Genomic DNA, 24,496 nt, shown 5'->3' on the forward strand with positions numbered 1-24,496 from the left:
GAAGCTCTGATAGTGAGGGAGAATTCTGCACTGAACATAGTATGGAGGAATCTCAAATTGGATGTATTGTAGAAGTTTGGCAGGTCCAAATGCCAAAGGTGTGTAGGAAGATGAATCTCCCCTCTGAATTTTAGGATTATTCAAGCTAAGCACAAGGACCAGTGCACCCAGGAATAGTAGTAAGAAAAGACTTCAAAACTTTGAGCCACTTGAGCTAGGTAATGCACTGCCCTTTCATCTAATGAGCCATGTTTTTTTTTTTTAAACAAGTTTACTCCTTAAATAATAGTTAAGCAAAAGGAGACCCTGACTGGAAGGTAAAGAGACTTTTTATTTTTTAGGGTTTTTTTGCTAAAGAGCTTTTAAGAACTATTTTTCTGTGCTCTCTTCTCTAAGTGTAAAACTGTGAGGGACAACAATAGCGTCTTTGCATATGAGAGAAAGAATACTCCTTGATGCGTCAAAAGAAAATGTCAGGCTTATTCCCCAAAATTCTGACTTTAAATCTACTGACTTGGACTAACTTCCCTCCCTGTTATATTGGGTTGTAGGGTGGATTCTTTCAAAACAAACAAACAGCAAGGGAGGCTGTTTCCTGGAAAAAATCTTGAGTTGCAAGTTTCTCTCTGAGCCAGGAACCCAGGGTCAGCTTAAGAAATCAAGCTTAAAAAACTAGAATAGCTCGGTTTTGCTTCTCTATGATGAAAAATGGCTAGGGCAGTCTGGAAAACCCACATTGAGGTGGGGAGAAGGGGGTTGAAAGGATTGGGGAATCTCACTCTCATTGGAAAAAAAAATGATTCAGATTGGCAGGCTCTTGTGGTGGGTCTGGTCAAGGCAAGTGGAGGCTCCAAGATGGGCGGAACTGCTAGCAATCGCAGGAGCCCAGGCAGATGGGTGTGAGAAACAGCTTATTTCTTTTTATCTATTCTATCTTAAAAATATTTTGAGAATTCTATCCCTTTGTGGTCAACATAATGTGGGTTTTTTAATTAATATACAACAACTAAAGTATTATATTTAAAAGGTTTTATTAATAATAACTAAAGTAAAAAGAACTACCGCTCATGAAAAAAGAGTGAGGGAGGCAGAGCCTCAGAACTTATACAAACATGACTTATAAAACCTTATGCATTGTGGTGGACAGGTTAAAAGGAATTTTGAGAACTACTAAGGGATTTCTTGGGAATGAAGTCCAAAGGTTCAAAATCCCCATTAATACATTTTAAACCTCTTGGAAGAGGCATGCCACTAAAAAGACGGATAACTGTGACCATATGGATGATTTTATGATCTGTGTTTTCTTTGATGGGCATGTTTTTTTCTGTGAATGCAGATCATTACTTTTCTATGCCTTAGTAGGCATTATTGGGGCCAAAAAATTAATCACTTTGTGGTTAGTCTTTTATTGATAAGCACCTCTAAACTTAGTTAATCTGGTCCTTCTATAGTACACAGAGTTGATGATATAAATGAAGATTTGATTTTTTTTAAGAAGTCTTTACCTCTTGGTATGACCTGCCAAAACTTCTGCCCATTTGGCATATGTTTTAGCAATTCAGGGTCACTTCCATGATAAAATGAGATATATAAGACCTTAGAAGAAGATATCTGTTTTCACTATTTGAAATTCTGTTAATATCTCCAAACATTGTTAGGTTCTGAAACAATTATTTTAGTAACTGTTTTGACTTTTCCCATGGAAATTTGATCTTTGGGATTAACTAAGAAAGTGGTAACATATTCTTGCTCTCCTATCCTTAACTTGGGATAGACAGGAATTGCAAATGAGTTAAAGTGGTAATGGGAAGGCCTTGCCACAGTTTTCCTGTTACTTTAGAGCCCCAAGGAGGATAGTGTTTACTCTAGCCAAGGTCAGTTGAATTCTTCTATTGTTTTGGGTGAATTCAGCCCTCTGCTCTAGTATTTCCCAACTCTTCATTCTATAACATTTCTAGTTGTCTAAAATTTCCTTAATGTTTTATGGGCTTTGGTTCATTACCTGAGAAAAGAGGTGTTCTGTCTTCTGATACAGAGAAGAGCAAGTTGGTAAAGTTATGCCTTGAATAAGGTAATGGAGATAAAGGGAAGTTTACAGTTAGTCTAATAGGATGAGGGAAATAAGACCAAGAAAAAAAATTATACGCAGAATATTATATCAACCAAATTCTGTTAAACCAACAAGCCATTCATACTAGTATTCTTTGTCTTGATCTTGGTAGAAGTAAAGGCTTTCTAGGAGGATTGCTTAGTAGAATGTCAGTGTAGGCTCAGTAGAGTATGATTCCTAGATTACCTTTCCTGTAATTACTAGAACTCTTAAAACTCTGCCTTTAGAATTTTGGCACTTTTGCTTTTCTTTACCTCCTCAAGTAGCAACATCTTCTCAAGCTACATATTATTGAAGACTGCTTTATCCCAGTTGGGATGAAGTAAAGAATTAAAAACTACTGTCAACAGATCTGGAGATGGGAAGTCCTTGGTTCAAATCTGGATTTAGACACATCCTAGTTGTGTGATCCTGGGCAAGTCACTTAATCCCAATTGCCCAGCCCTTACCACTATTCTACCTTGGAATCGATGCCTAATATAGATTCTAAGATAGAAGGTATGGTTTTAAAACAAACAAACTCCTTAGTTTATATGGGGGGAATACTATTGCTGAAAACTGTGATACAACTTGAAAATGTATAACTGAAGACCTAGTAGGTCTATGGCTGGCTCTGTGTGGCCTCAGACAATAATTTATGGCTATCTCTCTTCTGACTTTCATAACAAAGGATGAGGCTGGAAAGAAATCTATAAAGGTGAGAGGAGACCTTGGGTAGTCTCTTTGCCATTTCCCTGCTTCAAGAGAAGGGAGAGGGATTATATTATGTTCATAGACTATCTAAACTGGAAGAATCAAAGGCCCTAATATTTTATTTTATTTTATTTTTTAAAAACTCTTACCTTCCATCTTGGAGTCAATACTGTGTATTGGCTTCAAGTCAGAAGAGTGGTAAGGGTTAGGCAATGGGGGTCAAGTGATTTGCCCAGGGTCACACAACTAGGAAGTGTCTGAGGCCAGATTTGAACCTAGGACCTCCTGTCTCTAGGCCTGGTTCTCAATCTACTGAGCTACCCAGCTGCCCCCTGGCTCTAATATTTTAAAGCACCAAACTATCTGACAGTGTCTAGTCTAGCTCCTTCATTTTATTGTAAAAAACTGAAGAAGAGAATCCATCCACTTGCCTAAAGTTTCCCAGCTAGTTAGTGGTAGAACTTGGACTAGAATCTGGTCTGCTCACTCCTACTCTAGTGCTTTTTCATTCCAGATAGAGTAAAAAGGCCTTTCAAGAATATAGCTTTATTTGTAAAGAAGTCTATATTTGTTGGCTTACTATAATAATGCAATGTTCAAGTTATTGAAACAAAACCGGGTTTTGCTTTGTTTTGATTAAAGAGGATGCTCCTTTGGAATGATTCTTTTTTTTTTTTTGAAAGTGGGGCCCAAGAGGTAGGGGAACTCTATGGCTCCCCCCAATTTTTTGTCCTGATATGGAATGTCAGGACAGTAGTTTTCAAATACTCAGATTAAGTTTGGGGCAGGCTTCTTGGTCAAAAATATTTCCTATACATACTCTACCAATTAGATACTTATTGGGCTAACAGACTGCATTTAAAATGCATGTTATAGGTTAGGTAGATGATTCCGTGAATAGAGAGCGAGCCTGGAGATGAGAAGTCTTGGGTTCAAATGTGGTCCCAGACACTTCCTACCTATATGTCCCTGGACGAGTCTCATAACTCCAGTTGCCTAGCCCTTAACACTCGTCTGCCTTGGAACAAATACATAGTTTTGATTCTAAGATGGAAGGTAAGGGTTTAAAAAGATAAAATAAATGCATGTTACAGAAGGGAGAGGAGGATGACATATATTTGGAAATGAATATAATGTTAAAATAAAAGACATCAATAAACCAGAAAACATTTTTAAAATGTGTATTATTTTTGTGGAAGTGGTTAAGTCCCCAAACTAAAAGCTCTTCTGGAATGGAGGAGTAATTTGAAGTATGAAGCACTTAATAGGATTGTTGGATTGTAGAATAGAAAGTTAGGGATCAGTGGATAGTGGAAGGGTTTAGGAACTAGAGAAAGGACCTCAGGAGTTGAAAGAGAAGTTCATAAAGCTTGATGGGAAGGAGCCAACCTTTTTGAACTTGGCATTTGTCTGTTGGGTACTTGCCTCTGTATACCATGGAAAATGGCATGTTGGTATAGGTTTCAGATGTTTGGAATACAATAGAAACCTAAACTGTATCTTGTGAATTAAGCTATGAAGCCATTCAAAGTGTGTGTATGAATTAAAGAAAATTTTAAATTGGAGATCTGATTACATAGGAAAGAAATTAATAACCGGTGTTGTGGGGATGAAAATTAGTTCAGCTTTTTCTAGTTTGTCCCAAACAGAGCTTATATGTTACTCTGGATACATCTCTGTCCATCTACTAGCCAGTGCCCAGACCAGGTCTTTTCTTGGCATTCCTAACATACCTTTGGCCAGTTTTATCCTGCTTCTGTCTCTTGATACAAGTAGGATAAGAAGGGGAGCATTCAACTGGGGAAACTTTTCAATCAAATATTTCTTTTAACAAAGTTCTTAAAAAAAAGAATTGAAAATATATGAACACAAATGCTAAAAGTCATTAATAATAAGAAAAATGCAAAACAAAACAACTCTGAGGTTTTGCCTCACACCCAGCAAATTGGCCAATATAATAAAAGTTGGCAATCATTAATGTGGGCAGGGTTATAGGAAAATAGTCACACTAATGCATTATTAGTGGAGCCATGCATTGGTCTAACCCTTGTAGAAAGCAATTTCAAATTTGTTTATTTTCTTTAAAAATAGTTTAGAATCTTAGAATTTTAGAGTTAGAAAAAAAAAACTTGAAGGCATGTGACAGAGTTAGATGGGACTTTAATCAGTTTAAATCTAAATGGCCTGATTTTACAGATGAAGAAATAAGCCTGTAGTGATTAAGTTACGTGCTCAAGGTTACAGAGCAACTTGGTGTCCGAGCCAAGACTAGGACCCAGATCTTCCAACCTCTAGCCCAGTGTCATTTTCCCAACAATTATTTATTCTCCTGCCTTACTAAACATAAAATATTGATGTAGGCTCATCATTAATGAACATAAATGATTATGTTAAGGGTATGTAACTTTTTTTTTTTTTTTAAACCCTTACCTTCCGTCTTGGAGTCAATACTGTGTACTGGCTCCAAGGCAGAAGAGTGGTAAGGGTAGGCAATGGGGGTCAAGTGACTTGCCCAGGGTCACACAGCTGGGAAGTGTCTGAGGCCAGATTTGAACCTAGGACCTCCCGTCTCTAGGGCTAGCTCTCAATTCACTGAGCTACCCAGCTGCCCCCAAGGGTATGTAACTTTTTAAAGATCCTTGTCTGTTCAAGTATTAGAAATATTGAAGGGTTTAGTTTGTGCTTTTTAAATGTAGATTCTTCATTCTTATTGTTATCTGTCACTCACTGTATCGATTCCCTTCTTTACTCCACAGGCTTCTCAGATTTACTCTTGCTATAACTAGGAACAGTTAAATGTTGACAAACCAGATGATCAATCATCCAACCTTATTAAATCAGTAAGCTAAAATTTACATAAAATTCAAAGTCAGTAGAATTTAGCTCAAGTTAAAAATTAGTATATGGATTTTGTGTTTTTTTTTCTTTCTTGTCCAGAGCCCTTTTAAATTTACTTCTAATTTCAGTTTAATGAGTCAGTGCATTTATATTTTTAGCCTTTACCACTTCTTAGGGTAGCAAGTTATAAATTTGCTGCCAGTAGTGCAAAATTGTAGTTTTATTTGTTAAAAAACTTATTTCCATCATCTTTCTTTTCTAATATTTTAGGATTTGCTGAATAAGTTTATATTTACTGTATTCATATATTGAATTATTTTTCAACTTTGATCATATTTCTCTTTCCTTTTTGGTCCTTATTTTCTAGAACTTAGAGGTATTTTTTTTTACTCTTATCTTCTGTCTTAGAATCAATACTAAGTATCAATTCCAAGGCAGAAGAGCAACAAGGTCTAGGCAATCAGAATTAAGTGATTTCTACAAGGTCACATAGTTAAGTAGTGTTATAGGCCACATTTGAACCCAGGTCTTCCCAACAACTCCAGGCCTGGCAGTCTGTCTCTGTGCTACCTAGCAGCCCCAGAGGTGGTTTTTTGTTTGTTTGTTTGTTTGTTTTAAGTTTTTCTTAAATGAGGTCTCTTGTCTCCTTCATTATTTTAGTTCCCTTTCTCTGAACTTTTTCCAGTTCTGGCATATCTAAATATTGTAGAATTATAGAAATATAAAGCTGAAGGGAACTTAAGAGTCCATCTTGTCCAACTTACTTTATTTTAAAAACAGTGAATTGAAGACCCATAAAGGTTGCCATTCTCACCCCGGCCAAGTTCCAGAGTTAAGTAGTAAGGCAAGGGATTATGAACCCAGGTTTAATTTTACTTAATTAAGGATATCTGTACTAGATCAGGGGAAAAACCTGGGTTCAAATGAAAATTAAATAACAAAAGATTTCTTAATTCTTTCCATATCTGTAAAAGTAATAATAAACAAGACACGAGCTGACTGGAACATTTATACTGGTGGCCTATTCAGCCCACAAAGAATCAGTAGCCATTCTGTGATCAGCATTGCCTACTTACAAATACTCCAGAAAGACAAAAGTTCTGCATCTTGTTTTACTACATTTGAAATAGAAGTTAATAGCTTTTGGATTATTTTAAAGAACTAATTTTGTTCTGGCATCTTTTTTTATTTCTGTTCATAAATTTTGCTTGATAACTATGTGGTTACAGTGATTTTTATGATTTGCTACTCCCTTTGTATTAAGTGTATTTAAAATGTTTCCTAGTTCTCTATGGGTTATACTTTGTGATAGTTGTTTTGCAGTTCTCTTCAATTTTGCTCTCTTTTTTCAGTAACTTATGATTGATTTCTTTTGTTTCTTTACTTCTGGCAAAATATAGAATTAAAATTGTGTTCTTACACTGTTTACCTTCACTTTAAAGTTTAGATTTACAAATTCAATCTTATATAGGTTGATTATTTGTCACCAGTTTGGGTGACTGAAGTATATTTGCATAGCTAGAACTAACTCTAGGGCAGATATGTATAACTGGAAGAAAAAAGATATGTAACCCAGATCTATTTAATTCCATTAAAAATAAAACTTTATTTAAAATAGCATTAAAATAGATATCTAGTTTCTATTAAATAACATACACAATTTAGAGAAAGTTTAAACATGTTAATACCATATATCTTACTTGCTTAAATTCAATAGCTCAATTAATTAATTAATTAATCATTGTTTAATTTAACTCTGGTTTTTCTTTTTACAAGGTCTAAGTAGAAAATTTTCGCTCACTTTCACTCATTCTTTATAATATGAAGTCACCTAGGGTTTATGTCCAGATTAAGCTCTTACTTACCCCTGGATATTTATTAGGTATAAGCTCTGGAATCAAAAATATTTCTGATGCTTTCTGCTGTTAGTAGCTAGGATTGTCCTGCTCTTCCATTTAATTTCCTTAATCAATATTTCTAATTGTTTTCTGATTATCTTATGAACCACAAGTCTGCATCATTTTTGCCACAAGAAACATTCCCTTCTTTATACAGTGTTGTTTTTCTCTCTACCCGTCTATTTTCTTGTCTCTTAGAGAAAATTGAGAAGAAATAGGAGGCTCATATTTGACTTGCATATGGCTCCCCATGATGGTCTTTTTTCTATTTTTATTACATGTAGCACTTGTGGAGCTTCCCAATTAGATGATTATTTTTCTATATCCCATAAGCGCTCCAGAGCAAGTAATTAATTGTGTGTTCTTTAAAACCTGAAGGGAAAAATATCTTTCAGTTCAAGGGGATTAGCCTTAGGTAAATCTTCCCTTGACCAGCTTTCTTTTTTCATACCACATGCCTCACTCCATTCTCACTAATTCAAATAGATTGTTCATTTTAAATTTGGTCTTAAAAATCAATAAACTCATAAGGAACTTGTGGTGCTGAAATGAATGCAGAATAAAAGGGTGGAACAGGTAATGAGATGATTTTTTTCTTAACTTGGCAGTTTTGAGCCAGCTGGCCTTGTGTTTGCTATAAATGTGGATTGTGGTCATTTGTCCCCTTAGGACAAAGATTTTCTCCTTATGAACAGTTTCATGGCTTTTCTTTTTCATTTTTAATGTTATTATTAATGCTTTTCTTTTTTGTAATATTGTTAACTTCCTACTGACTCTTCCCTCTTTGCCCAGTAGAACATTCCCTTGCAATAAATAAGTATAATAAAGCAAAACATGCTTTGTCATTGGTCTTCAGGAATAATATAATAGCTGATCCATTGCTTTGATGAGAGTTCTTAAGTGTTCCAAAATTATTTATCTGTGTAGTGTTGTTGTACAAATTGGTCTGGTTTTGTACATTTCATCCTGCTAGGCGCTGTGCTGGATAGAGTACCGACCTTGGGTTTTGGACTTCTTACTTTCAAATTTAGCTTCAGACATTAAGTTATCTGTAGGACGTTGGGCAAGTCACTTAACCTCAGTTTCCTCCTGTATAAAGAAGGAATGATAATAGCACCTACCTCCCAGGGCTCTTATAAAGATCAAATGAGATAATATTTGTAATAGCTTTTATCATAGTGCCTGCCTGGCACATAGTAGGTGTTTTAGAAATGCTAGCTAGCCATTGTTACAAAGTAAGTGATTAATAAATATTAAATGACTGATATACAAGTCTTCCAGGTTTCTCTGAACCATTTTTGCCATTACTTAGAGTGCAGTGGCATTTTATTACATTAATATATCATTTTTTATTCAGCTATTTCCCTGTTAATAGGCACTCGCTTGGTCTTCAGTTCTTTGCCACCACAAAATGAATGGCTGTAAATATTTTTGTTCATGTGTGTAATTTTTTTCCCTTTGATCTCTTTATAATATAGGTCTAGGGATGGGTAGTGCTAGGTTAATGTATTGTTGTTAATGATGTTAATGATGTACGATTAAGTAGTCTTTGGAGAAGAGTTGCAAATTGCTTTCCAGAAAGGCTGGATCCATACACAACACTACCAACAGTGAATTGATGCGTCTGCAATTTGAATCCATTCCTTATATGAAATGAGCCCTTTATGTGAGAAATTTGTGGCAGAGATTTTTTCCCCTGGTTAATGGTTTCTCTTCTAATTTTAGCTTAGCCACATTTTGTTTATGCAAAAACTCTTCAATTTTATGTCATCAAAATTTTTCATTTTATTTTCTGTCACCTCTATTCTTTGTTTAGCTATGAACCCTTCCTCTGTCCATTTATCTGAAAGTCAGTTTGTGCTTTGCTTCTGTAATTTGTTTATGTCACCCTTTATATCTAAGTTATATATCCATTTGGAACTTATCTTGATAATAAGTTATAAGATGTTAGTCTGTACCTACTTTTTCTGTCATATTATTTCCCAATTTTCCCAGCATTTTTTGTTGAATAGTGACTTCTTAACCCCAGTAGCTAGGATCTTTGGGTTTATAAAACACTAGAATTCTGAGGTTGGATGAATTTTTAAAAGTCCAAGACTAGGATCATAGACTTAGAATTGAAAGTTCTAGTTCAACTCCTTCATTTTACAGGGGAGTAAAAGGAGATTTAGAAAAGGAAAGGGACTTTTTACTTAGATAGCTGAACCAAAATTTGAAGTTTGGATCTCTAACTACAAATACAGTGTGTTCTTTTATACTATAATGCCTCTCAAGTCTTTTCCCAGACCTGTGTACTCTTTAGGCCCGACAACTGGAGAACATATCAATTTTTTTACTTATTTCTGAAACCTTTGACCTATAAAACATTTTGAGTGAGACCAGAGGGATTGAAAATTTCTACTTAGTGGAAAAAATGTGCCAGGATGTGTGCTACTGTGAAAGTAACTTGTTGAATAAGAAAGCAAATGCTATTAAAAATTATTTTAGTATTGAATTTATATGATAATGTAATTAACCATATAATTTTGGGGGTTGAGACTTCTTATTTCATTGGTGTTTGAAATCCTCTGATGGAAATCTACTCCACCAGTGAAGATCTGTGACTTAGTCTCAGTCTTGACTGAAAATATTGTAAAATTCAATAATTTTCCTTAGGTCTTAGAGCAGCCCATATATGTCAGAGGCAGAACTTGAACACAGATAATTCTGACTTCATGTTGAGTTCTTTACCCACTATTGCCTTTCTAATGATATAAATAATAAGAATAAATTATCACATGATAGCAATAGCCAATTTTTAAATGTGAATTAGACTTTTTCTTAAGAAAAGAAATTGCTGACTCAGATTTTCTTAAGAGTGGAGTCATATACATCTTTGGAATAAATGACATTTCATATTGGAATTTGGATCTTCTTAAGAGAAAAGAAAAATATATTTCTCTTTGGTCCATTTTCAGATTTAACTTTTCTTTTGGATACAAGATGTATTATAAAGTTATTTTTTTTCCCAACTTAACTATTTTACTAAAGATGCTCACAAAAATGAAATTGTTGTCTTTTATTACTGAACTTTCATGAGTGTATGTTTGCTATTTTGTCCTAGATACATGTTCTTGTGTCAGTATTTAGAGTGATCCTGATCACTGAAGCAAACACTTAACTTCATTATTTGTTTGTGTTATAGTTGGCATCCAGCATCCAGTCATGGGGGACATGAAAACCCCGGATTTTGATGACCTGTTGGCTGCCTTTGACATCCCAGACCCAACCAGCCTTGATGCCAAGGAGGCAATCCAGGCCACCAGTGAGGAGAATGAGAGTCCTCTGAAACCAGCTGGAATGTGTATGGATGAAAGTGTGTCCTTGACCCATTCAGGGTCAGCTTCTGATGGCCCAACTGTGAGTGTCATTGTTAAGAACACCAGTCGTCAAGAATCATTTGAAGCAGAGAAGGGCCATGTTAGCCCCAGCCTTTTACATAATGGATTCCGGGGTCCTGAACTTCCCCCAGATCCTCATGACCTGGGACACAACTATGGGAAATTTGATTCTAGTTTTATGAATGGAGAAAATGCTAGGAGTTATTCTGACAAGTTGGACCCACCCAAGTCAGAGCCTTTACCAACATTTAGCCAGTTCAGCCCAATCTCCAGTCCAGAGCCGGATGATGCTCTTAAAGACAGTGGATTTGGAGAGAAACAAAAGCATTCTGAAAGCCCTTATTTCCCTCCACCATCTGTATACATCTCTGCAGGGACTTCGGCCTTAGAGGTGCTTGGGAAGTTTCCTGTTCCAGAACTGAGTATGTTTGATCACTATTGCAAGAAAGAAGAAAAGATGGAACTCCAGGATCACCAGGAAAGCGACCAGGTTGTTAGGGAGAAGGAACATGACCATATAATTGAGAAAATGGTAGAATGTAAGAAGGAACTGGTAGATGAAAATGAGTTCTTTGGAGAAGCTCTGGCATTCAATAATGTTCCTGGCAATAAAACTGGGGACCCCAAAAATCTCATCCCTGAGCTAAATATTTGCTCATCTGTTCCTCCACGACAGCGCCTTAAACCAGCTCATTCTAAGTTGTCCTCTTGTGTTGCAGCTTTGGTGGCCCTACAGGCCAAAAAAGTGGCTGGTATTTCAAAGGATGATAAGGCTAGTATTACAAAAGAGCATTTAGGGCCTATTAGAGAAGGCTCTAAGGGTAGTCCCAAAATGCCCAAATCACCAAAGAGTCCCAGAAGCCCAACAGAGATCACAAAAAAGAGCATTAAGCCTCCAGACAGCCCCCGGAGCATTTGCAGTGACAGTAGTGGCAAAGGATCCCCATCTGTGGCAGCCAGTTCCCCACCAGCAATTCCCAAAGTGAGAATCAAAACTATTAAGACATCATCAGGAGAAATCAAGAGAACTGTCACAAGTATCTTGCCAGACCCAGATGATCTGAGTAAGTCTCCAGTTGGATCCCCTGTGGGTAGTGCCACTGCAGAGGAGACCAGTGTTCGATTCTCCCCGTTAGTGGCACAGAGGGATGTGCCAGAGTGTGAAACCTGTAGTATTTCTACCCAAACTGCAGATGATCTTTTTTCAGGGTCAGTTGTGGAGGCAAAGAGCCCCCAGGATGATGAGAAAGGAGATGAAAGCATGAGCAAGCCCAGTGAAACTTCATCACCATGCCTCAACTCCAGTAACAGAGTTACAAAGGTGGCACCTGTGGTTTCTCAGCAGAGCAAGAAGCAGCAACAGCAAAGTGTGACAGTGCAAGCATCTCCTTCAGCTCCTGCCAACCTCCTCCCCAAAGCTGTGCATCTGGCAAACCTGAACTTGGTCCCCCATAGTGTTGCTGCATCTGTCACCGCCAAGTCCTCTGTGCAGAGGCGGAGCCAATCCCAACTAACACAGATGTCTGTGTCCCTTGTCCACCAGGTGAAAAAGGCTGCTCCTGTGGAGGTCTTTAATAAAGTTCTCCATGGTGCCAATCCTGTGCCCATATATGCCCCAAACCTCAGCCCCCCTGCTGACAGCAAGATTCGATTGCCATCCAGTGGTTATTCCTGCTTGGAGTGTGGGGATGCATTTGCCTTAGAGAAGAGCCTCAGTCAGCACTATGGCCGGCGGAGTGTCCACATTGAGGTTCTGTGTACCCAGTGCTCCAAGACCCTGCTCTTCTACAACCGGTGCAGCCTTCTAAAACATGCACGTGACCATAAGAGCAAAGGACTTGTCATGCAGTGTTCCCAGCTCCTCATGAAACCCATCTCTGCAGACCAAATGTTTTCACAGCCCCCTACAAACTCCCCAGCACCAGCACCCCAGCCTCCCCCTGCCTCTCCTAAAGCCAGTCCAGTTACTGGAAGCACCAACCCTGCTGCCCCTGCAATGCCGCTCTACCCTGACCCACTAAGACTTGTCCGGTATGGGGTCAAGTGTCTTGAATGTAACAAGCAAGTGCAGGATTACATAGCCCTGGCTGCTCATTATCAGAGGATGGCCGAGGAGACGGAGGGGCTGGTAAGTGAGCTCTGCTAATTAGACTTCTGGCTTATCTGTTTGGGTTTTGAGAAAAAAGAATGTGTGAATAAGGTTGAAGTAACAAGCAAATGGGTGTGGAATCTTGGTTTATGAACCCTTAGGGAGGAAATCAAGGATTTAGAATGACAGGTCCTCATGTGGTTGGCTCTTTTGGGGGAAAAGTCTCCTCTGCGTGATTGAGGAATATCCCTGGAGTATTTTATAAGTACAGGTTGGTTGACTATGTCCTTCTTTTTATTTTTAATTTTTTTAAAAAAGCCTTACCTTCTGTTTTTAGAATCAATACCATGTATTGATCCCGAGGCAGAGGAGCGGTAAGGGCTAGGCAGTGGGGGTTAACCGACTTGCCCAGGGTCACACAGCTAGGAAGTGTCTGAGGCCAGAGTTGAACTCAAGACCTCCCATCTCCGGGCCTGGCTCTCTGTCCATTGAGTCATCTTGCTGGCCCCTCTACCCTATTTAATTAAGATTATTAGTCCTCTTTTACTCCAGTATAGTTTTTGAGATAGAGGGACAGTGCCTTGGGTACTATTTCACTGGCCACAAACCAGCAAGGAGCTTCTTTGCTCCTTGGGGCCATCTCTCTCACCTCACCTATATTTGCTCAGCCCATAATTGTATAATCATTTACATAATATTGATAATCTCATTCTTTTGTCTTCCAGCTTTGTAGTGGACATGCCTATTTTTCAGAGAAGGGAGCACCTGTATAATGTGAATGCTGATAGAATCTTTGTAAATAAACTTGCCTTATGAGCTCCGAGGCAAAGGCTTTTTCAGGCCTCTGTTCTACACTGTGATCTGAACAAATTATCTTCCTTTTTCACTCCATGGAAGCAGTGCTTTGTTACCTTTTTCACATTCTCCGCTGTCCTTGATTTGATCTGGGGAAGAAGCTCTTTGGGGGACAGTGAGTTCATTACTGTGCTATCCTATCATAGGTATCTCTGTGAAGCAGGATTCTAGATTGACTATCTGAGGGCCCATGATGAATGTGTGTCATTGTGTGTGTAGGTAATCAGCCATCAGCAATTTTTTTTCCTTTATTCCTTCCCATTAGGAAATGGTTCCCCTCTGTTTCTTAGGTAGGTTTCATCCTGAGATAAGATTAGTGCAACCCAGGAGCAAAGATAAAACAAAGCTAATTCTTTTTTATTTCATAGCAATCTGTTCCAAAATACTCTTTTAAACTTCTCTGGGTTTTCTAGTGTAACCAAAGGTTCCTGGGACAGTCAGTACAAAGTGTGTATGGTAGTGGGGGGAAGGTAGACAAGTAATCCTAGTAAAGTCATATGGATCTGAAAGGTGGATCCTTCATTTTCTCCAGTTTTCTCTTATCCCAAATATTCAGGAAAACATCTCCGGTCTTTGTTGTCTGAATTGGTGCCCCTCACATCCCACTGGAACAGCCTATATTTATTAAGTACTTATTCAGTCCCAGGCACATTGAATACAAAGACAAAAATGAAACCCAAGGAGGTTACAGTATACTAGAGAGTTAAAGCATATATATGATAAGCATACTATAAAGAAAATTTAGGTGAGAGTTGTAACTAGGGTGATCTCAGAAGGCCTTAAAAAAGTGATACCTGAATTGAACCTTAAAGGTGGGGGGGAGGTGACATTCAAGAATTCATCTCAGCTGTGAGGACTTGTTTGCATGAATGTCCTGGGAAATCCTTGTTAGAGACTTTTTCCAGCCTGGTACTTATTGTACACACTTCCTTCCTTTGCCCATCATTGGTTTTCTAAGTTCAGAAGAAGGGAAAAATGGGTCTCAGGAACTAAAGGCTAAAGCTGTATTAGCCTTTGGTTTTATGAGGGAGTGTCTTAAGTTTCAGATCAGATGGTTAGTTCAGAGTATTGACATGAGGATTCAGGCCCAGCATTAGAGGCAGCAATAGCTTGGTACCTCTTCCTTGCATTATAGGGGTTTACAAAGGATGAGAATGTAACTCTCCCTAGAATGAAATCAATAAGTGATCTCTGTATTTTTTTTTTATGTTTTCCCTAAAACTCAAAGGCACTGAGGTTGGACAGGGATATTAGCAGATTAGTTTCCCTCATTGTCTTGTATGCTAGGAATAGTTGATCCTTTGCTGGTTTGACCTATTGTTAAACAATTCTTCTACCAGGAGAGCAGGATGATCATACTGGCCATAACCCAAATTCAGTGAATCTAGTCTGTAGGATTTTGTTGTTGATTAGTTTAGAAATTGGATGTCTTCTAGCTGTTCTTTTTCTTTAAGGTTGTGTGATGAAATCAGATTTAGGGAACCTTCAGAGGGAGAAATGATATTCAAACAATGGAAATTAGAAAGGCCCCTGGATTTAGAAGAGGTGAATAGAGAAGTCTGAAGAGAGGAAACAAGTCAAGCAATAAATACTTACTAATTATCTACTATGTGTAAGGTATTGTAAACTGGAATCTGCCCTGAAGATCATACCAGACCAGAACCCTGGGGGATAGAATATTAGATGTTCTATGTTGCTATGGTCAAAAGAACTATTTCCCCTTTAAGTGAGGATGTCACCGAATTTCATAGTTGGAAGGGATTTCAGTAGCTATCTTAGCCAACCTATATTTAAAAATAAATGCCTAGTGCAACACACTCAACAAATAATCCTCTCATTTTTGTTGAAAACCTTCAGACTAACCCATTCCACTTGGTGTCATTGATAATAAGTCTTTTTTCTGACATCAAGCCTAAATCTGCTTCTTTGCTATTTTTCCCCATTGCTTCTAGCAGTGGGGAATTCTGGGGCCAAGGAGAGTAAGTCTCAGGCCTCTTATACTTGAGTCTTTCAAGACTTTGAAACCAGCTAACATGTCTTCCCTGAGTCTTCTTTTCTCTAGGACTGTGGTTCTCAACCTCTCAGTTTGTAGCAGTGAGAATACATAATGCATATCAGGTATTTACATTCCGAATCATAACTGTAGCAAAATTACAGTTTTGAAGTAGCCACCAAAATCATTTTTTGGTATGGGGTCACTGCAACATGAGGAAGTGTATGGCAGGATCACGGCATTAGAAAGGTTGAGAACTACTGCTCTAGGAAAAGTAGTCCCATTTCCCTCTGCTATTCCTCATGATATGGACTTGAGTTTCTTCAGTATTCTAGTTTCTCTCCTTCATATATATACTTTATCTTTGTAGGGTAGTAGTGTCCAGAGCTAAGCACCGTGGTATAAAACTCAAATAGAAATGACTGCTTGGTGACCTTAAAAAAACACAAATTAACATTTAACTATGCTCCATTGTATTTTAATTTTGTTAAGCATTTCCCAATTTCATTTTAACTTGGTTAGGGCTATTTGAGAGTAGCCCTTGTTGTTTGATCCCTTTGCTCTAAAAGTTGTCTGACCTAGGCCCGACTACTCTGGGAATTTCACTTTCTTTTTCTGATATGATATGGCTTTCATTGCAGTTTCAGATTGAAATAGCCTCTTGATTTGGCACAGTATACTTTTGACTTACGGAATAATAAAAACAATAGCTAACATTTATATAGTGTTTACTGTGTACCAAGCACTATGCTGAGGGCTTTGCTAATATTATCCTTGTTTGATCCCCACAATAACCCTGGGAGGTAGGTAGTATTATTATCTCCTTTTGAGAGTTAAAAAAACTGAGGCAAACAAAGGTTAAGTGATTTGATCAGCATCACATTACTAGTAAGTGTCTGAGGCTACATTTGAACTCAAGTCTTCCTGACTCTAGGTCCAGCACCCTATCCACTACCTAGCTGTCCAGCTTGCAGTCTGCTAAAACTCCTAGTCTTCTTTTTCTCACAGATTGATATCTAACTCATCTTGTGCTTTTGAAATCAAATTAAGACCTTACATTTGATTGTATTAAAAAACTCATCTCCCATATTTAGCCCAATGTTTTAGCCTGTCATGATCTTTGGATCCTTATTCTGTTATCCAGTGTGTTAGGTATTGGATAAGTATACTTTTCTATGCCTTTATTGAAGATACTGCTAAAAATTTTAGATCTCTGGGATACTTTCCTGTTAACCTACTTCCAAGCTTGACGTTGAGCTATTAATGATCATTGTTTGAGTCTAGACATTTAACTAGTTCCAGATGTCATCTTATACTATCATTTAGTCTGCATCTCTTCATCTTTCTCAGAATAGCATGAAATATTTTATCACCCACTTAGCTAAAATATCCACAGCATTCTTTTGATCTACCAGTTTAGCAGGTGTCATACTTTTTATGCCTGACTTCCTTCTCCTGAAAGTTACAAACAGCCCAGCTAATGAGTGCAGTGCTTCCTAGAAGCCCTCAGGATACTCTAAAATTATTTATTTAATTGCTATCTTATGTTTTTACATTATCTTTATTCATCTATTCTTATGTGCAGTCTAGTTTTATCCCAGATGAGTAAGTCAGAGGCATAGTTAAAAGACAATAATACATTTTGAGCCTGGCTTAAGAGTGGTAAATCCATGTAGACAGACTTATTACTTTATTTTGCCCCATGTGATGTTGCAGCCCACTCATTTAAACTGGAGCATGAGCTTTCTACAGATGACTGACTTTTATCATCCCTTCTCTTTTCTTTTCCAGACTTGTCAGGTGTGTCAGATGATGCTACCCAACCAGTGTAGTTTCTGCGCCCACCAGCGAATCCATGCACACAAGTCTCCTTACTGCTGCCCTGAATGTGGAGCACTCTGCCGCTTGGCATATTTCCAGACCCATGTGAAGGAGAACTGTCTGCACTATGCCCGAAAAGTGGGCTTCCGGTAGGTGCAGCAGGACTTGCACACTTCCCTTTGCTGCTATAGCTTCTTTCTAGGCCTGGTCCACCCTTTGCTGTCTTCTGGGACCTGGAGTTTGAGAGATGCATTAGAGATTACAGGTGCCTTTACACTTGGCTTATGAGTGGCATCTGCTGGGAGGGAGGGATCTGGAGCTAGAACAGACCTATTTCTTAGAGAAGAGGGTGGTTGTGAGGGAGCTATTTTGCCCTATCTAGTGGGGATATGCAGCCACTCATACAGGAGATTGAGTTTATATATATATATATATATATATATATATATATATATATATATATATATATATACACATATATGTATATATATATATATACACACATATATATATGACTGACTAAATTGCCTGACGCTATGCCTCCAAGAATCCCCTGCTGGACTAGTTTTACTCTGCCATGGTAAGACATTTTTTGTTTTCTCAAGAGGTGGAGGAAAAACAGAGATGGCTGAGTATGTGTGGAAATATTTAGGTTTTTTTTAAAAGGACATTTGTATTTTAGAAAATTGTTTTTAAATATCTAAAGTCACATTGATATATTCTGTACAACTTTAGTTTGCTTATAAAATTGTGTTTGACATGTAATAGTTTTAAATGTAGTCTTATTAGAATTCTGTTTGGGCTTCTCCAAGCCCAGTGTTCCTTCCAATATATTGTACTGGATTCCTAGGTAGTCTTTTATAGTGACAGTTCAGTGTACAGTGATAATGATTTTGACACTGTTTAATTACAACTCTACTAATGTAGCCCATTTTTAAATATTAAAACATTTTTTCTTAACAAATGAAACTCTAGGGGGCAGCTGGGTAGCCCAGTGGATTGAAAGCTAGCCCTAGAGATGGGAGGTCCTAGGTTCAAATCTGGCCTCAGACACTGACCAGCTGTGTGACCCTGGGCAAGTCACTTGACCCCCATTGCCTAGCCCTTACCACTCTTCTGCCTTGGAGCCAATACACAGTATTGACTCCAAGACGGAAGGTAAGGGTTTTAAAAAAAAAACAAAAAAACAAATGAAACTCTAAGCTACTGAACTCTAAGGCCCCTATTGTCAATGTTTGCCACTTTATCAGAAATGATAAATAGAAGAGAATCCACATTCTCTAATAAAATAAAGGAAACTATCTATTCTTGTTTTTTAATTCTACTTTTTTTTTTTTTAACCCCTTACCTGCCGTCTTGGAGTCAATACTGTGTATTGGCTCCAAGGCAGAAGAGTGGTAAGGGTAGGCAATGGGGGTCAAGTGACTTGCCCAGGGTCACACAGCTGGGAAGTGTCTGAGGCCAGATTTGAACCTAGAACCTCCCATCTCTAGGACTGGCTCTCAATCCACTGAGCTACCCAGCTGCCCCCATCTACTTTCTAATGTATTGATATATACTGGTCTCCCATGAAGTAAAGCAGATACAGAAAGTCATTTTCACACATGAATCCAAGGAGGGAAACCCTGAATCTTATTGAATACAGCTTTAACCATGTGGAACTTATGATGAATCACTCTTTTTCTGTCATTATCAGCTATTTGTGTTTCTTTTGATACTGTGTATTTTTATAATCTTTATGGATTCCAGGAAATTGGAATCTCACTTAACTCTAATCCCTTTTCATGTTTATATCTCCATTGATATATTTCCAAATTCCTGTCTAGTTCATATAGAAGATAGACTGAAGGGGGCAGTTAGGTGGCTCAGTGGACTGAGAGCCAGGCCTAGAAAAGGGAGGTCCTGGGTTCAAATCTGACCTCAGACACTTCTTAGCTATGTGACCCTGGGCAAGTCACTTAAACCTCATTGCCTAGCCTTTACCACTCTTCTGCCTAGGAACCAATATATAACATTTATTCTAAGATGGAAGGTAAGGGTTTTTAAAAAGAAGAAGGAGGAAGAGATGGATGGATGGATCTGAAGCTATTGAAAAGCATGAAGTTTCAGATTGTGTTGTACTAAGGCCTTGCACCTTTTATAACTAGAAGGTATATGTCTGGTAGGATCCCAAACCAAAAACCTAATTTTATTTTCTCTTTTACAACACTGGGAAATACTATTACATACCACTCTTGAAGTGGGCCGCTTGTTTTATCATCCAGTCAAATTCAACAACAGTGCTGCATCACTGTTGATACTCTTGTAATGGTTGAAATGGGTTTGGTGCCAAATTGTAAGAGTTATAAAAAGTTGTTGTGGTTGCCATTTATAAAAATTAACTCTTAAGTCACAAGACTTAGTAGCTTTATTACAGCAAAGTAGAGATAATAAGTGGGAATCTGTAGGAAGGTGATAAGTAATTTTCTAGCGTACCATTCTAAGTGCTCCTAAGAAATCTAGCTTGCTTCCCCGATAAAGTTCCAATCTCTAGGTGGAAGTTTACGAAAGTCTCTTCAACCTAAGTGAGTCACTGAAGCCAAACTCCTTCCCAAAGCAGAGAGCTCCAACCCAGGATGATCTCTCCTTTTATAAACCTTTTCCCACATCACTTCTATTTCTCTGGTTTCTGCTTCCTTTCACTATAAGCTCATCTATCACATCTCAGGAAACAATCATAGTTTCTTAATTTGCCTGGCAGTGCACAGAGAGGGCAGTCCTTGTGGGATCCATTTCTGGTCTTTGAGAATGCGAATTTCCTTTTCTAGTAAAAGGTTAACTAGGTGTGAAAGGAGGAGGCACTCCAAATTCTTGATTGATTAAGTTAAAGTAAACAAAGGGAGTTAATTCCAATTTCACACTCTTAACATCCGATCTTTATTGAGTGATGATGGGACACATTAATGGGTCTGCCCCACATCCTTATGAATTTCTTGCTATATATGAAACCAAAAGATAACACTTTTGACTTCAGTGGGAAGAGATTCTGTGGAAAAAGGAGCAAGAGAAGAGTGAAAACTAAAGGAAAAGGAATTGTAAGGGCAATCTGGTGAAGAGCTATGGAATTGTGAAGATGGCCAGAGATATTGAATTTGAAGAGAAATTTTTGAAAATTTGGGGAGAAGCGTGGAAGAAGAAGGACTCAAGGTGAAGAAGAGAAACAAAAGGAGTAGGAAAGAGGCTCAGGCTGAGGAGAAGGTAGAGAACTGCTTAAGTGAGATGAAAGTTGGGAAAATAATATAAGCAGAACAAATTGGTAAGCCTAGGTAAGAGATTAACAAGAGAAGGGAAAGAAGGTGAGGTTTGGCTCTCCCGGATCTAACAAAGTGATAATTATCTAAGAAGTTAGGACAATGAAAAATTTTGCATTCAGGACTCCTGGAGCTACTGGGCATAGCATTTTTCCAGCAGAGATAATATCAAAAAAAGACAAGGAACTGGTAATCTCACTTAGAGTAAGTGAGGAGAGCAGAGAGAATTTTGCATAGACTATGATATTTATATTTATTCCATGGGTAAGTGTCTTAACTTGGTTCAGAATGCAGGTAATCTCCTTCATAGAAAAGAAGGTAAAGGGGAATTATAGACTGCCTCTCTATTCCATGACATCAGGGAAACAAATGTTCTTTAAAAATGTGTCTTCAGGGGGCAGTTTGATAGCTTAGTGAATTGAGAGCCAGGCCTAGAGATAGGAGGTTCTAAGTTCAAATCTGGCCTCAAACACTTCCTAGTTGTATGACCCTGGGTAAGTCACTTGATCCCCATTGCCTAGCCCTTAATTGCTCTTCTGCCTTAGAATCAATATACATAATTCTAAGACAGAAGGTAAGAGTTATTAAAAAAAACATAGGTCTTCAGCAGGAAAACAAATAAGAAAAAAATCTGAAGTGGCAGGGGTTTCTGACTTATGATAGGAGTTAAATATGACAGAAGAACAAATTAGAAAGGAACACTTGGAGCAAGATGAGAGAGTATTTATGAATGCTCTGAGAAGGAAACAACAGTTTATTCTCCAGAGCATGAGGGGAAAAGGTCCATAGGTGCTCTCAGTTGAGAGATCAGAAGAAATAACTAGTGGTCACTCGCAGCCTCCTATTGAGGGATATTCAGATTGCTATTTGTTGACATGATAACTATAAAAGAGATCTGGTCTCCCATGTTACACATTGAGAATATGAAAGAACTCTTCCGAGTTGTCAAACTAGATTCTGTTATCTGCTTGTGAGTATAAATGGTGCAGCCAGATTTTGTAATTATTTGGTTTTTCAGTCATGTCTGACACCCCATTTGGGGTTTTCTTGGCAAAGATATGGAGTGGTTGCCATTTCCTTCTCCAGCTCATTTGACAGATGAAGAAACGGAGGCAGATAAGATATAAGTGACTTGTCCAGGGTCACACAGTTAGTATGTGTGTGAGGCTAGATTTGAACTCAAGGAGTCTTCCTGACTTCCCAGGCCAGGCACTCTTTCCATTGTGCCAGCTAGCTGCTCCTATTAAAGATTGAAGCCTTGGAAAAGAAACCAAAGTTGCAGAAGAGAAAATGAGCAACTGGTTAAATAGATAATGTGTAAGCATAGAATTTTTATTTCTGCACTGTCATTTAAAATATAAGAAAGTTATGTTCCTGGCAAGAGATAAAGGGCATCTGAAAATGATCAATAAGAATGTATTTGCCTGCAGTATTGCAAATCTAGTCGAATGTGTTGTAAACTGAAAAGGGAAAGAAAAACTTGTGTTTCTGTAAATATGAACATATGTATGCATAGAAATGTGTATACATATTATACATTATATATATATATATACACATATAATTATATTTTCTACTAGGTACCATAAATAGTGTCTACAGTATAGGAAGGAGAATAGCAGTAGAGACATTCAGTAATTTAGAAATGAACTTCAAGAAAGGGGGAAGCAATAAAAACCATAACCTCATCTTTGGACACAAATGAACAGGATATAGTTAAAAGCAAAACAGACTAGAGGTTCCATTGCAGAGAGGCAAACTTGACCTGGAATATCTCTGGGTGTTTGTTGGAGAGACTTATGACTAGAATATGGTTGTGAAGGAGTATACTTTCCCCCCAAAGTAATAGCATAAGTTTTTAAAAGGTTGGATGTATGTGTGTATGTGTACATATACAAGAATTACATATTGGGAACATGTACTCATGTGAAGAAATTCATGAACCCAAAGGAGGAAAAAATATAATGGGAAATATTTAGATGAAAGTTAATGGAGGTAGAAACTGTTATTGTCATTAAAATATATTGCCATCTACTTGGACAAAACAGAGGTCAGGAATTTGGGAACCTGTCACAAATATAGAATAGAAGTGTTATAGGAAACTTAAACTAACCATACATCTACTAGAGTTTGCTATCTTAAAAAAAAAAAAATATATATATATATATATATATTTTTTTTTTTTGACAAATCGCAGGATCTAGTATTTTCTTTACTTGCCTTCAATATGTAACAGGCACTGGGGATACAAATAAAAATGTAGAAACAACCCTGCCTTCAAAGAACTAAAAATATAAGGGGAGAAGAAAACATACAAAAGGAAGTTGGAAAGCAGGGGAGAAGCCTTTCAGGGAGCTTCCTGCGTGGGGACATCATGTTGGTAGAGTTCAAACTGGGGCTGCAAATGGCAAGTGGGAAGTGAGCTGGAAAGTCCAGATATCTGTCCTCTCCAAAGGAAAGATTTGGGGGAAGTTCCTGGTGCCCCACTCTCCATTCCTCCAATCAGAAAGGAGAGGAGGCTGATGGAGCTGGGAAGGTATTTGAATATCTAAAGTTGAGTTAATACCATGATGAGATTTCAGGTGGTCAGTTTATCCTGGGATGTTAATGTTTTAATGATAAATGATTATCCTTCATTCATAAAACTCATTTGGAAGAACCAATGAGGGGAACATCTTTTCTGGGTCAGATTCTCGCTAGGGAGGAAGAAGTGGTTACTGGAGTAGAAACTATGAAAAACCTTGGGGAGGAATGTACACTCTGTTAAATTATGTGATAGAGAAAGAGAAAAGCCAGAATAGTATGACTTACATTCAACATTTATAGAGAATAGATTTCTTTTTCTTAATTACCAAGTTTAATATGTATTTTTTTTTAAGTGTAGGAATAGGAGATTCATACTACACAATCCTTTTCCATTATTTGTATATAATAATGTTCATGTTGATGCTTGCAGACATTGTATACATTTTTTCCTCTGATTTTGCTCACTTTACATCAGTTTAAACAAGTTTTTCCAGGTTTCTTGGAAACTATCCTTTTTGCTGCTTCTCATTGCACAATAATATCCTGTTACATTCATATGCCATTATTTTTTTTAGCCATTCCACAGTTGATGGACAACTACTTTGTTTCTAGTTCTTTGCTATAACAAAAAAGCACTTTAATAACTATTTCTGTGCATGTAAGTCCTTCCCTTCTTCCTTTGATCTTTTTAGGATATATACCTAGTAGCGTTATTAATGAGTCAAAGACTATGCACACTTTAATGACTTTTTGGATATGGATTCCAAAGTGCTTTTCTGAATGGTGATTAATTCATACCTTTACAAATAGTATGTTAGTATGTCTGTTCTTCTAGCTAGGTGTTGTGTAGCCAATAGAGTGCCGGGCCTAGAGTCAGCCATATTATCTTCCTGAGTTCAAATCTGGCTTTAGTCACTTTCTAGCTATGCAGTTCAGGCAAGTCACTTAACCATGTTTACCTCAGTTTCCTCATCTCTAAAATGAGCTGGAGAAGGAAATGGCA

At 37.7% G+C, this 24,496-nt stretch overlaps 1 protein-coding gene across 4 annotated transcripts in view; it reads left to right on the top strand.

The window, feature by feature from the left end:
• Window positions 1-24,496, top strand: part of ZNF592 (zinc finger protein 592) — a 76,567-nt gene that overhangs the window by 39,548 nt on the left and 12,523 nt on the right. For all 4 annotated transcript variants that reach the window (XM_007479221.3, XM_016427759.2, XM_056805618.1 and 1 more), the window contains 2 exons: window positions 10,724-13,047; window positions 17,648-17,826. In XM_007479221.3, the coding sequence (XP_007479283.2) occupies window positions 10,744-13,047; window positions 17,648-17,826 (2,483 nt within the window). In that variant the 5' untranslated portion in view covers window positions 10,724-10,743. The remainder of the gene's footprint in view (window positions 1-10,723; window positions 13,048-17,647; window positions 17,827-24,496) is intronic.

The sequence above is a fragment of the Monodelphis domestica genome, chromosome 1, assembly GCF_027887165.1.
Source record: "Monodelphis domestica isolate mMonDom1 chromosome 1, mMonDom1.pri, whole genome shotgun sequence".
NCBI lineage: Eukaryota > Metazoa > Chordata > Mammalia > Didelphimorphia > Didelphidae > Monodelphis > Monodelphis domestica.